The 13,233-nt window shown below is 38.4% G+C and overlaps 1 protein-coding gene across 1 annotated transcript in view; it reads right to left on the reverse strand.

Annotated features, from left to right (window-relative positions):
- The window catches only part of LOC102869060 (chromosome unknown open reading frame, human C7orf72), a 64,563-nt gene that overhangs the window by 6,944 nt on the left and 44,386 nt on the right, over positions 1–13,233 (reverse strand). Inside the window, 2 exon segments of the mRNA XM_006903741.1 lie at positions 3,188–3,229; positions 6,425–6,492. Of these exon segments, the coding sequence (XP_006903803.1) occupies positions 3,188–3,229; positions 6,425–6,492 (110 nt within the window).

The following is a 13,233-nucleotide window of genomic DNA, read 5'->3' on the forward strand; positions in this document are numbered from 1 at the left end:
TGTCAGTTCAGCGCCTGCTAGGGCAATCTCTTGTTGCTAAAACAGGTCAATGTACTCCTGTTTAAAGGCAAGTTGATTGCCCAGATGTGTAGGCTGTGGTGTGGAGCCAAGTGGGGTGAGGCAGGCAAAGGGTTGGGTGATCGCAAGGGCAGGTCAATCACATGGCAGACCTTGCTCAAACCTCTGCTGTCTCAGTATGCTCACTACTGGGGTCCTTACTCAAATTCCTGTTGTCCGTTTCCTACCGAATGGTTTTCTCAGTGTTCCCTGCCTGGTGTCACTTACACAGGTGCCCTCACACAACAGCCCCTGCTCCAGCAGGGTCCTGGATCGGACAAGATCCGAATAGTCAAGGTCAATTTCCCACCAACACACGAGCCTCTGGCTGGTCTGCAGAGTTCACAGAAGCCAGCTGGCTGGCTCGTTTTGGGTGGGAACCCAAGAGAGCTCTGCCAATTTCCCCACCTGTGGACACGCCCTTAGGTGCTCTGCCAGATAATCAGCCCCAGTAAACACAGATAAGATCCTACCGGCCTTTCTTCTGCCAGGTTAGTTCCACAACGAAGATCAAATTTCAAAGCACAAAAATTAATTACTCTCTCAAAAGAAGATGGATGATAATTCTTTGTATAAGAAGTATCAAGATCTATGATAGGGTATTAGAGTTATCACAAGAATCCAAAATTAAGGGTGCATAGTGGAGTGTACCACCTGGGGTTGTGGGAGGGTTGCGGGGGGATTGTATACCAAAGAAAGAATTTTTCTTTTACTTTTTCAAAGAGAGCAGAGGGCTGGGCAGGGAGAAAAGTGCAGCAATGAATGAATGGAAATCCAAAATCTCTGTAAATGTTCATTAAAATTACTAAACTTTTAAAAATTTTAAAAAAGAAGTATCAAGATCTTATGTTTTCAAGTTTGGCCAGTGTATAATTAAAATCTGAGGAAAGAGCTGGCTTCTTGTTGAGGTGTTGTTATTTTATGATGTGCCATTGAGTCAACTAGGACTCATAGCAACTGTATGAACAATAGTCCAGAGCTCTATCCTAAGCCAATCTCACTGTTTCTGCCATACCTCCCTTCATTGCCCCTCAATCACTGTGTGACTCCATCTCATTTTCTCCTGCGCTCATGTCCTTCTCCAAGTACTGGTCCCTCCTGGCAACATGCTCAAAGTATGTCATATGGAGCTTTGAAATCCTTGCCTTCAAGGAAAAAATCTAGTTTTACACTTTTCAAGACAGACCACTTTGCAGTTATTTGCAGTTCATAGTATATTTAATACTTTTCTCAAACATGACAATACAAAGGCACTAGTTCTTCTGTCATCCTTAGTCATTGTCCAATTCTAAGATTCACAGAAAGCAAATAAGAAGACCATGGCCTGGGTCATGTGCACCTTAGTCTCTTGATTGACATAATTCCTCTTTAGCACTCTGAAGAGGTCACTGACAGCCGACTTTCCTAAGGTAACTTCTCCTTTGATTTCCTGGCTAGTAGTGCCAAGAGTGTTGATAATGGATCCAAGCAAAAGGAAACTGTTAACAACTTCAATCTCTTCTCTAACTATCATGATGTTGTCAGTTGGCCTAGTGATGAGATGCTCTCTCTGCCTTCTCTATGTTGAGATGCAATCCATATTGAAGATTGTAAGCTATTTGTCAGCAAAGATGTAATCTCCAGGAAGACTAGGAGAAAGGTCTGGTTACGGCACAGGCCCAGAGGTGCTGCCTAGAGCTAATAAGAATCCTGTGGTGATGAAGAAGATAGAACATAGAAAGGAATGCCTTCACTTCTAGAATTTGGACTCACTCTCTTGGACTCACTCTTTGAGAGAGGCATCCACTTCCTAAATAGCTTGCCTCTAGAAACTTAATGAATGTGAAGAACTGATGAAAATTAAACAAGTATTCAGGTCTTTTGTTAATAGGGTCGCTATGAGTTGTCTATGACTCAATAGCTAACAACAACCACAACCATAACTTTGAGAGAAAACATTGTTATTTTTGTTGTTGTTAGATGCCCTCAAATATACCATGACCCATAGAGACTCTATGAACAACAGATCTAAATCTTGCCCTATCCTATGCCATCCTCACAATCACCACCATCAATTCATCTCCCTGAGAGTCAGGTTGTCATCTTTTTTGCTGGCCCTTTATCTTCCTGGTATGATGTCATTTTCTAAGAATTAACTCCTCCTGATGACATGCTCAGAATATATGAGTTGAAGTTTCATCATCTTTACCTCTTAAAGAGCATTTTGGTTGCACTTGCTTCAAGACAGTCTTGTTTTGTTTTGTGTTTTTTTACAGTCCATAGTAACACCATTAATTCAGAAGCATTGCTTCTTCTTTGTCTTCCTTATTCTTTTCTGGTTTTTATTGTCCAAATTTCAGATGCTTGTGAAATAATTAGGTTACTAATATTTTAATTGATGGACACAGAGTAGAAAACCTGAAAAAGCAGTGATATAACTGTTAAGTAGCCTGAGAGGATGTCCTGAGCCTATTTCTGTTAGAAAAAGGATATCCTGGAGGCACTTTTTGGGTCATTCATAAAACGATTCATTGACTCTCCTTTACAGCAGAAAGGTACTAATAGCCATTAATAAAACTAAGCTGTTTTTCTAAGATCTATATTGTTCCTAGGTTAGAAGCAGAGAAGAAGGTCCTTAAATGATGAATACTTTTATAGCCATAGAGTATATGATTTAAATTAGAAAAATAAGGTAGTACACTCACTTCAGTGTTAGTAAGAACAGCTTTTGCTCTGCAACAAATAAAACAATGTGGTTTGGAAATATCTAATAGTGATATAATTTATGTTATTTTATCTCATAAATGAACCAGTTTAGGAAAACAGAAAAACACTACTCCTTTCTTTTATCAAACATCTTAACAAAGCTTTGATAAAAATCACCATATTAGATAGGTATCATTCTGGGAAAACTGTAGAAGCACATATTTTAAAGAGAGAATTACAAGCATAATTGAGTAAACTATAATCTAAATGTTGTTTTTCTTATTGATTACCTTCAAATTGAGCACAACTCATAGTGACTCTATAAACAAAAGGCCTGAAGCCTTTCTATAACTATTGAGATTTATCTAAGTTCATAGAATTTTAAGAGGCATGTTGTTTAGGAAGTGGATTCAGCATTTTTTAGAATCACATTATCAGTACTTACGTATAGAGAGGAATGTATTTACTTCTAGAACTTGGACTTACACTTAAAAATTTTTTTTCACTTCTTCCCTCCATCAGTCAGACTCTGCGAACTTGTGATTTCCTCCTTTCCCCATCTACCTTCCCTGACCTCTCTTTTTCCTGCTTAGGACTTTAATACACATTTTACTAGTTATTGTTCTATTTTTACAACTATGTTATGCAGTATTTTTCCTTATGAGAATAAATTAGTTCAGCCAGTATAATTAATATTCTCTAGCCGTTCCCATGTTATAGAATATTTTTTTAAATCATTACTCCTGAGCACTACATGGTATTCCATCATGTGAAAGTGTAACAATTTCTTAATCCAAATTGTTAATTGTTGATGAACATTTGGGCTGCTTCCATGTTTTTGCAATTGTGGATACTACTGCTATGAATATTGTGTACAAATCTCTGTATGTGTCTCATTTTTATTCTCTTTGTAGTATATTGATTACTTGGGTCATATGGAATTTCTTTGTTCAGCTTTTTGAGGAAATATCAAACTGTCTTTCAGAGTGGTTGTACCACCCTAGTTTCGTTTATTGGAAAATGGTATTAGAAAACAAACTCAGAAATGATTGTCTGCTTAGATGTCACATCTTTTGGACCCTTTTAGTGGAGAAAGCTAGAATATATGTATGTATATATGATATCATGTATTCACACATGTTGTTGTTGTTGTTGTTGTTGTTGTTGTTGTTGTTAGGTGCCGTCGAGTCATAGACGATTCATAGCAACCCTACGAACGAAAGGCCCAAGCACTGTTCGTACAGAGTTTCCAGAGGCAAGCCATTTAGGAAGTGGATGCCGCTCCTCCTTCCAGACTCATACATATCCATATTTATTTATGTGTTTCTGTATCAAACTATTTATTAGTCTAAGTCCGTAAGGTATCTGGTGGTACAGTGTATAAGATGGACCGCCAATCAAGAGGTTAGTGGTTCAAATCCAGCCACTATTCCACAGAAGAAGTATAGACAGTTTCCTCCCATTTAGAATTACAGCCTCAAAAACCTTACAGAAGATTGCCAGGAGTCAACTCAATAGCAGTGGATGGAGTATCTAAGTGCACTAGATGTTGCCTGTGCTAATCTATTAATCTAGCTATTGCTAGCTGTTCCTTTTCTTATTGTAATTTCATTCTTTAATCAAGAAACATGATTACTCTTATCTACAAAACATTTGCTTATTCAATCAGCATTTGTACATGTGTAAGTAGTTTCAGAATTACCAACTCACGTGCTTGTCAGAAAGCAAATCAACTGGCTTTATCTACTAGAACGTCATGTTTATATACAGTTCTTTTTGTATTTAGCCTTAGCGTAACTAGTTCATATAACCTTTCCAAATTTAATTAAATCATCTCTTTCCCCAGCCCCACTTAGTTGTAGTTATAGAATTTGTGTTTTTAATATGAATTCATTATTAATAATCTTCAACATTCTTATTCTCCTCTAACCAGGTAGATTTGTTTTGTATTACTTTATATTTGTTTATTGTATTTGAGAGTCATTACAATTCACAGCTGTTCTTCTAGTAGGTTTTCAAAGGCTGTAAATTGCACAGGAGGAGACTGTGCATCTTTCTCTGGTAGAGCATGTTAATGGATTAAAACTATCAGGAAGTCTGACCTTTGGGTTAACAGAATAACTTCCTATGGATTATGCTGTATATGGTTCTATGAAGTCACAAAGTACAGTATCATAAAGAACAATTCTATCACTCTAGAATTTCTTTTACATGTCCTTTATATTCCTTACCAGTTTTCCAAACTCTAACAATCACTGATCTGTTTTTTATTCTTGAGGGAAGTCGAATATCATATTTAATATGTTAATAGTAGACCAAATGATATATCAGGATATGAGGAGGCTTAATATAAGCTGAAGGTCACCTTGTGGCACTAAGGCATTCCCTAAGAGTCAACATTGTTCTTAGTTTGTATTAACTGAATCCCTTCCTCCTGAGATAAACAATAGAGAGGAACTTGGCCTTATCTGCAAAAGACTTCCCCATGATCCCCCCCTTTTTTTTGTACTCTCTTATGATTTTCCTTTGTTTACCTTCCTTATGATTCTCAATAAATACCCAGAGAGGCATGGCTTAAGGCCTTCAGTCATGCGAACTTCGGGCCCCCTGTTTTATATGCTCTCTATTCTATCTCATTCCTGGTAGTCTGTCTCATTATTAATAATTATAAAAATACTTTATCCTCGGTCTGCAACATATTCTTATAATTTTTCTTTTCCAAGGTTTTGTATAAATAAACTCAATTCAACTCAACTCACTGCTGTTGAATTGGAATAAACTCATAGCTGACCATCCAACAGGTTTTCAGTCTTTTTAAATTGCATGAAAGAAACCTGCTCATCTTTCTCCCACAAAGCATATGCTGGAATTGAAAGTTGTGTCTTCGGGTTGGCAGTGCACCTCCCTAACACTAGTCCAGAGTTCTTTGTCATATGAATGTTGTGTACAAACTGATCCACATCTGACATTCCAGCAGCTTTTTAGAGGCTAAGTCTCATGAAAGGAGATTGCTAATCTATCTCCCACAAATCAGCTGGTGGATTTGAACCACAATTGGTGGTTTTTATTTGGAAAAGTGCATTTTAGAGCCATCTATATCACTGTGTGTTTACATTTGTTTCTTTTTTATTCCATGTACATTCTACAGTTTGATTTTTCATTCACCTGTGAAAGACATCTTTGTCATCATAAGAATTCAATGTAGAAACAAATAGTGACATTTCCAAGACAAAATCAAGATTTTAAAGCAAATACACAAAATTACATATGTGAAAGTATTAATAGCAGACTAATTGTTTGTAGCCTTGAAAGAACATGAGATAATTAGATTATACAGAACTTGATAGAAAATAACCATTATAGTTAACTTTATATGAACATTACTAATTATTGTTACATTATAATTTATTCATCATATAAAAGAATTTATAAAAGTATCTCTATTTTAAAATTTTTGTGGTATGTTTAAGTGAAATTAATTTTGAGGAGGGTGAAAAAAAAACAAAAGGCCACACTGAGCAACTGAAATGAAATTTAGCCACTTTTCAAGTCAGGGTCCAAGGATCTCTAGAATGCTCTCCCACAGAAGAATGTCCCTTCCCTCTCTCAAACCTTAGGGTTATACTGAGCTTCAGTGACAGAGAAAAATCTAGTAATGAGGAAACTAAGAGATGAAACTTACAAGCTAATTGGTTTGACTGGTGCCAAGAATGACCTTGTCTGGAGTCTGTCCCAGAGACCGCCAACAACCTAAAATCAAAATCAGTAACAAATATTTCATGAATAAATCATTTATAATTCACAGTGTATAAGCACCTTTAGCTTCACTGTCAGTACAGCAGCCAGCTCCCAATCCCTAGCCTTCTCCATTTATCTATAGCAGATCCAGAATTGTCTCTGGACTCACCTCTGGTCTCATTTCAACTCACTTTATTTCAGTGTGTTGTCTCATAGCTGTAGTCTGAGACATTGCCCATATTCTTCAGTTCTAACCCCATGTGAAAGATTTGATTCTAGCTTTGTCCTTTGTTCCACTTTTATAGTCTGCAGCATTAAAACTTATTTGATTGGGGGAGGGGGTGACGGGGGGCGGCGTGGTGAGGGAAATTGGAAGAATCTGTTCTCAAAAACAATGTATTCTAATTTTGTAAATGTTGTTGTTGTTAAGTACCATGAGTCACAGGCGACTCATAGAGACCCTATGAAGGAGAGTCCTCGACGCTTGGGTGATTTTGTAAATAAACTAGTTTAAAATTTAAAAAGTCAGTTTGGAGAGGGGGAAGGGAGGGAGAGGGGCAAAATGAATGAATGAAAATCTAGCTTTTCTGTAAACTTTTCTTAAAATAAAAAAAAATTTCTTTAAAAATAAAAGAGACATAAAACTTATGTGATCTGGATATGGATTTTAGCATCTAATTTGACATCGTACACTATAAAATCAAATTACATCTTTGTAATAGAATGATCAATTTTCATGATCTAAAAATATTTTAATTAGTTTTGAGATTTAAAAAAAATATTTAGAAAGAGCTACATATGTTATCCTTTAACGTAACTTCCTTGCGAGCATCCTAAATTTTAGTCTTTGTATTAAACCTATGCTTTGCTTTTTTTATTAAAATTTTTAACTTTAGGTCTGAAAAAATATTTATAAGATAATGTGACTTTCTTTGCCTTGATAATTAATATTGTTTTAAGGGTTTGATTTAAAACAGTTTCAACATAATTGGATTATGTTTGCATTCTTTTGCATTCTATGTGAAAAACTTTATTAGGGAACTGTGGTGTCATAGCTTATAGGGAATTGTATTGTTAATCCAAAAACGATGGATCTTTGGCAGTTTGAACTCACCAGCAACTCCTCTTTAGAATGATGAGCAATCTCTGTTCATGCAATGTACAGCCTTGTAAAGCTTCTTATATTTTAATGAAAGTTTACAGTGTTTTGATGCATTCATTGATACACTTTTCCTTATCTTCCTGTCCCCCAATTCACGTTGTAAAGCATGTCTTATTCCAGATTGTCTTCTGGCATAATGTCTAATTTCCTTCAGATAGTCCTTCTCTTCCCCCATTCCAGGGTAGTTAGTGTTCATTATCTATCTATTCTTTCTCTGCTCTACCCTCCTGCATTATAACAGTGACCCTATGCAATATTTGTTCTTTTTGTCACTGAGATATTTCACACAGCATGTCTTCCCACCTCATTCATGTTGTTTAATACTTTACAAATTTATTGGTTTTCATGTAGAATTTCTATGTTCAGTGTTTTTAAGAAGTGTCCAACTGCAACCCATAGTGGTGGATTTTACAATCTCACTAACAGTGTGTGAGAGAATTCTAATATCTCCACATGCTAACATTTATTACTTGCTGTCCTATTAAACTTTGTCCCTGTTCTTGGGGTAAGATAGTACCTCATTGTGGTTTTGATTTGTATCTTTCTGACTACCAGTGATTTTGAGCATTTCTTCATATGTCAGTTAGCCAACAGAATGTCTTCTTTCTCTGCGGAAAGTTTTTCCATGTATTTTGCCCATTTTGTAACTGGGTTATCAGCCTTTTCTTGTAGATACACTGTAGTATCCTGTAAGCTTCCATTTTTAGACCTTTGTCTGAAATGTAATTATCAATTATTTCCCCATTCAGTAGGTTTTATTTTCACCTTATTAGAAAAAAAGTTTTTTGTGTGCACAGGGACTTAATCTTTAGAAGGTTTCATTCATCAGTGCTATCTTTCTTCTGGTTGTGCATTTCTGGCTGAATTTGTCAGCCTATTTATACCATAAGCAAGTACTGTAAGGTTTGTCCCATTTTATCTCTTACTATCTTTACAGTTTGGGGCTTTTCCCCCAGGTTTTTGATCCACCTTGAGTTGGTAGAAATCCAGTTTTGCTAGCACCATTTGGATGTATTTGATAAGTATCATTTCCTTGTCAACTACCAATTGATAAAAGATTGCTGATGTTAGGTGCTGTCAAGCCAAGTATGGTTCATAGAAACTTTATGAACAAAAGATCTGAACCCCATTCCTATGCCATCCTCACATTTTCTAACACACAAGAGCCCACTGTGGCAGTTATTGCATCAATCCACCTGGTTGAAGGTCGTCTTCTCCTAGCATCATGTCGCTCTAGCAACATGCCCAAAGTATGTAAGGCAAAACCTCATCATTCTTGGCTTCAAAGAGAACTCCTGCTGCACCCTCTCCAAGACATATCTGTTTGTTCTTTTGGCTGTCCATGGAATGTTCAGTACTGTTCTCCAACACCGCAGCTCAAAGACATCAATTCTTCTGCCATCCTTATTCATTGTCCAGCTCTCAGATGCATAGAAAGTGATCAGAAGGACTATAGCTTGAATCAGATGCACCTTGGTCCTAAAACAGACATCCTTACTCCTCAATAATTTGGAGAGGTCCCTATCTGCAGATTTACCTTAGGTGTATGGGTTAATCTCTGTGTTCTTGGTTCTGTTCCATTGGTCTATTTGCCTACCATTGTACCAGTATCAAGTTTGGTTACTACAGTTGTGTAGTTGGTTTTGACATCAGGGTGTGGTATGCTTCCCACTTCATTTTTGTTTTTCAGAAGTGCTTTGTTTATTTGAGGTATATTTTCTTTCAAACAAACTTGCCTATTGCCTTTTCTATCTCTTTGAAAAATGAATTTGATAACTGTATTGGGATTGAATTAAACATGTAGATTGCTTTTCATAGGATTCTAATTTCAACTATATTTGCTCTTTCTATCCATGTACTGGGAACATTTTTTTCATTTATTTAGGTCTCTTATTGTTTACTACAGTTAGGGTTTTTTAGCTTTCATTATGAAGCTATTTTGTGTCTCCAGTTAGGTTTGTTTCCAAGTACCTCAAATTGTGCTAAGCTATTGTAAATAGTATTGTGTTTTTAGTTTCTTATCTGTATTTTCTTTGTTTCTGTAGAGGAATCCCACTGATTTTTGTATATTGATCTTGTATCCTGCCAATCTACTAAGTTGCTATACTTTTTTTGTTGAGTCCTTGTACGATTCTGTGTACACTATCATATCATCTGGACATAATAATTTTATCACTTTTTTCTAGATTTATATGAATCTTATTCCCTTATCTTTTATTGGCTCAGCAAGTAGTTCCAATAAGATATTAAATAGAAGTGGTGATAGTGGGCATCCTTGTCTGGTCCCTGTCCACAAGGGAAATGCCTTTCCTCTTTCTCCATTAAGAATTATATGAGAGATTCAAATCAAAACCACAATGAGGTACCATCTCACTCTAGTAACAGTGGCAAAGTCTAACAGGGTAGCAAGTAATAATAGATTTCGGAGAGGATGTGGCGAGAAAGGAACACTTATACATTGTGGGTGGAATTGTAAAATGGTGAAACCATTCTGCAAGGCAGTTTGTTGCTTTCTCAAAAAGCTGAACATAGAGACAGAACTACTCCGCCACCAGACAGAACTCCGTCACCAGACTGGCCAGGAACAGACCCGGGAAGAGCAACAGTCAGCCACCCACCCACCATGGAACTCCAGAGGAGCGAAGACCGTGAGACCCCAGAGGAGCAAAGACTACCTGCCACTGTGTGACCCCCTGCAGCCTGCACCTGTGTGACCTCCAACGCACAGGGTGCTGCTGCATAAACCCCCAGCAGTGCCCAAGCCCCGCCCTCACCTCTTGGTGATAGTGTCCAAGCCCTTTGCTCCTTGGGCCCCCTAGTCCCTTGCTTTCCTCCTCTTCCCCTGCCCCCCTTACAGCACCACAACCACACACCTCAGCCCTCACCACAGCCCTGTGACCTCAAGGCACCACCGCGGATCCAGCCATCACTCAGAGCTATCAGCCAAGCTGTTGTGGAACTAACCTGGCTGGAGAAAGGCTGGTAGGATCTTATCTGTTTACTGGGGCATTGCTGATTACCCGGGAGAGCACCTAAGGGCATGTCCACAGGTGGGGAAATTGGCTGAGCTCTTTGGGCTACACCAACTGCCCAAAACGAGCCAGCCAGCTGGCTTCTGTGAACTCTGCAGACCAGCCAGAGGCTAGTGGGTTGGTGGGAATTTGACCTTGACTTTTCGGATCCTGTCGGATCCAGGACCCTGCTGGAGAAGGGGCTGTTGTGTGAGGGCACCTGCGTAAGTGCCACCAGGCAGGGAACACTGAGAAAACCACTGGGTAGGAAACGGACAGCAGGAATTTGAGTAAGGACCCTAGTCGTGAGCACACTGAGACAACAGAGGTTTGAGCAAGGTCCCCCAAGTGTTTGACCTGCCCTTGCAATCACCCAACCCTTTGCCTGCCTCACCCTATTTGGCTCCACACCAGTACCTACACGTCTGGGCGATCAACTTGCCTTTAAATGGGAGCACCTTGACCTGTCTTAGCAACAAGAGATTGCCCTAGCAGGCGCTGAACTGATATGTTTCTGAAGTCAGAAAGTCAGAAAAACGCACAAGTTTGGTAGCTGCCCATCTGATCTCAAGAGCATTGTCTTCAGACCAAGAACACATACCAATGTCTCGAAGAAAACAAACTGTCCCACACAATACACAAGAGCAAAGCAATATGTCACTCACAAAGGGTGACACAGTAGCAGTGGATGCCCCTGAAGCCAGAAAGTCTCATATAACTTTCTGACACAGAATTTAAAAGAGGAGCAACTGAATGGATGAAAGACAAACCTGATGAATTACAGGATGCTACAAGCAAAGACCAGGAGGAGTTCAAAAATACAATGCAAAACATTGCAGAGAAAACAAATGAGGCATTAGAGGCACTGGAAAAACAAGAATCCACCATTCAAAATATAAGGTCCACTGTTTCAGAGGCGGTCAACATGATGGAAGGACATATGAGCAGAGTTGATGAGATGGAACACAGAATCAGAGAAATTGAAGACAAAATTGTCACCCCTGATCTGCTAGATCAAAAAGTAGACTCAAAACAGAAGGAAAAAAAGAAAACGCCAGGGATGCATCCTGTCTCCATACCTTTTCAACATGTATGCAGAGCAGTTTATCTGAGAGGCTGGGCTCTATGAGGAGAATTGTGGCATCAGGATTGGTGGAAGATCTATTAACAATCTGCGTTATGCAGATGACACAACCCTACTTCCTGAAACTGAGGAGGACCTCATGCATTGCTACAGAGGGTCAGGGACATTTTTCTTTTGACCAGTGTCTCTTATGTTTAGTTGTGCTGTCTCCAAGGGAAGTTGACGTGTCCTGTAGAACTCCTGTGCAGATTATGTTTCCCTCTGCATTGGGAAAAGTTGCTGTTAAGGACTTCTTCAAAGTGCTAAAGAGGATTTATGTCAGTATAAAGACTAAACTCACCTGTCTTTTCAATGCTTCCTATGTATTCAAAAGATGGACAATAAATAAGGAAGACCGACGAAGACTGAGAGTATTGATTATTTCACAGACTGTCAAAAAAACAAGTCTGGCTTTGAAGAAGTAAGTGAAAGTAGGGTGCTCTTTAGAGGCAAGGGAGATGAAACTTCATCTCACATACTTTGGATATGTTATTAGTATAGGCTATTCTTTCAAAAAGACATCACAGTGAGGAAGCTGGAGGGTGAGAGAAAGAGAGGAAGATCCTCAACAAAATGGATTAACATAATGACTGTAACAAATGGCTGAAGCATACGGCGATCATAAGGTTGTTATGAGTTGTAGAAGAGTGGACTACACAAAACATATATGTTATATATATATGTGTGTATATGTATGTATGTATATGTGTGTGAATATATAGGTAATGTTTTTTATATATAATGTTTTATATATATAATATTTTTACATACATAATGATTTATACATATATAATGTTTTATACCTATATGATAGTTTATACCTATATGATGTTTCATATAGATGATGTTTCATACATATAGATGATGTCTCATATATAGATTTTATATAAAATATATCAGCTCTGGTGGCCTGGCAAGAGGCTGTACTGCAATCCTGAAGGCACGTGGTTTGAGGCCACCCAGCTTGTTACCATGCAATAAACTGCCTCTGAAAACCTGCCAGAGGGTTAGCTATGGGTCAGTTCTCTATCTCTATCTCTAATCAAAAATAGGTAAGAAAGTGGTGCACAAGGAAGTCACCTCAGACAACAACGAAGAGGTGTCTTTCAAAGGTACCCAGGGAAATCCGGTGGGAAGAGGCCCTTGGAAACTGTGACAAGCGTGCTCCTGGGTGGAAGGGAAGCCTGAAAGTGGTGCACAAGGAAGTCACCTCAGATAACAACGAAGAGGCGTCTTTCAAAAGTACCTGGGGAAATCCGGCGGGCCCGAGGGCAGGAGTTCTACAAGACACGTCACCTTCCCTTGGAGACAGCACAACTAAACTTAAGAGACACTGGTCAAAAGAAAAATGTCAGCAGTCGACGTTTTTGGAATCAAAGAAGCCAAGAAAGCTTAAGATACAAGCTGTCAGATCATGGGTTGGACAATGGAAGATATTTTCTGAAGGGACTTGGCAG

Source organism: Elephantulus edwardii, unplaced genomic scaffold (genome assembly GCF_000299155.1).
Source record: "Elephantulus edwardii isolate Elephantulus edwardi_28Jun2011 unplaced genomic scaffold, EleEdw1.0 scaffold00518, whole genome shotgun sequence".
In the NCBI taxonomy this organism is placed as follows: Eukaryota; Metazoa; Chordata; class Mammalia; order Macroscelidea; family Macroscelididae; genus Elephantulus; species Elephantulus edwardii.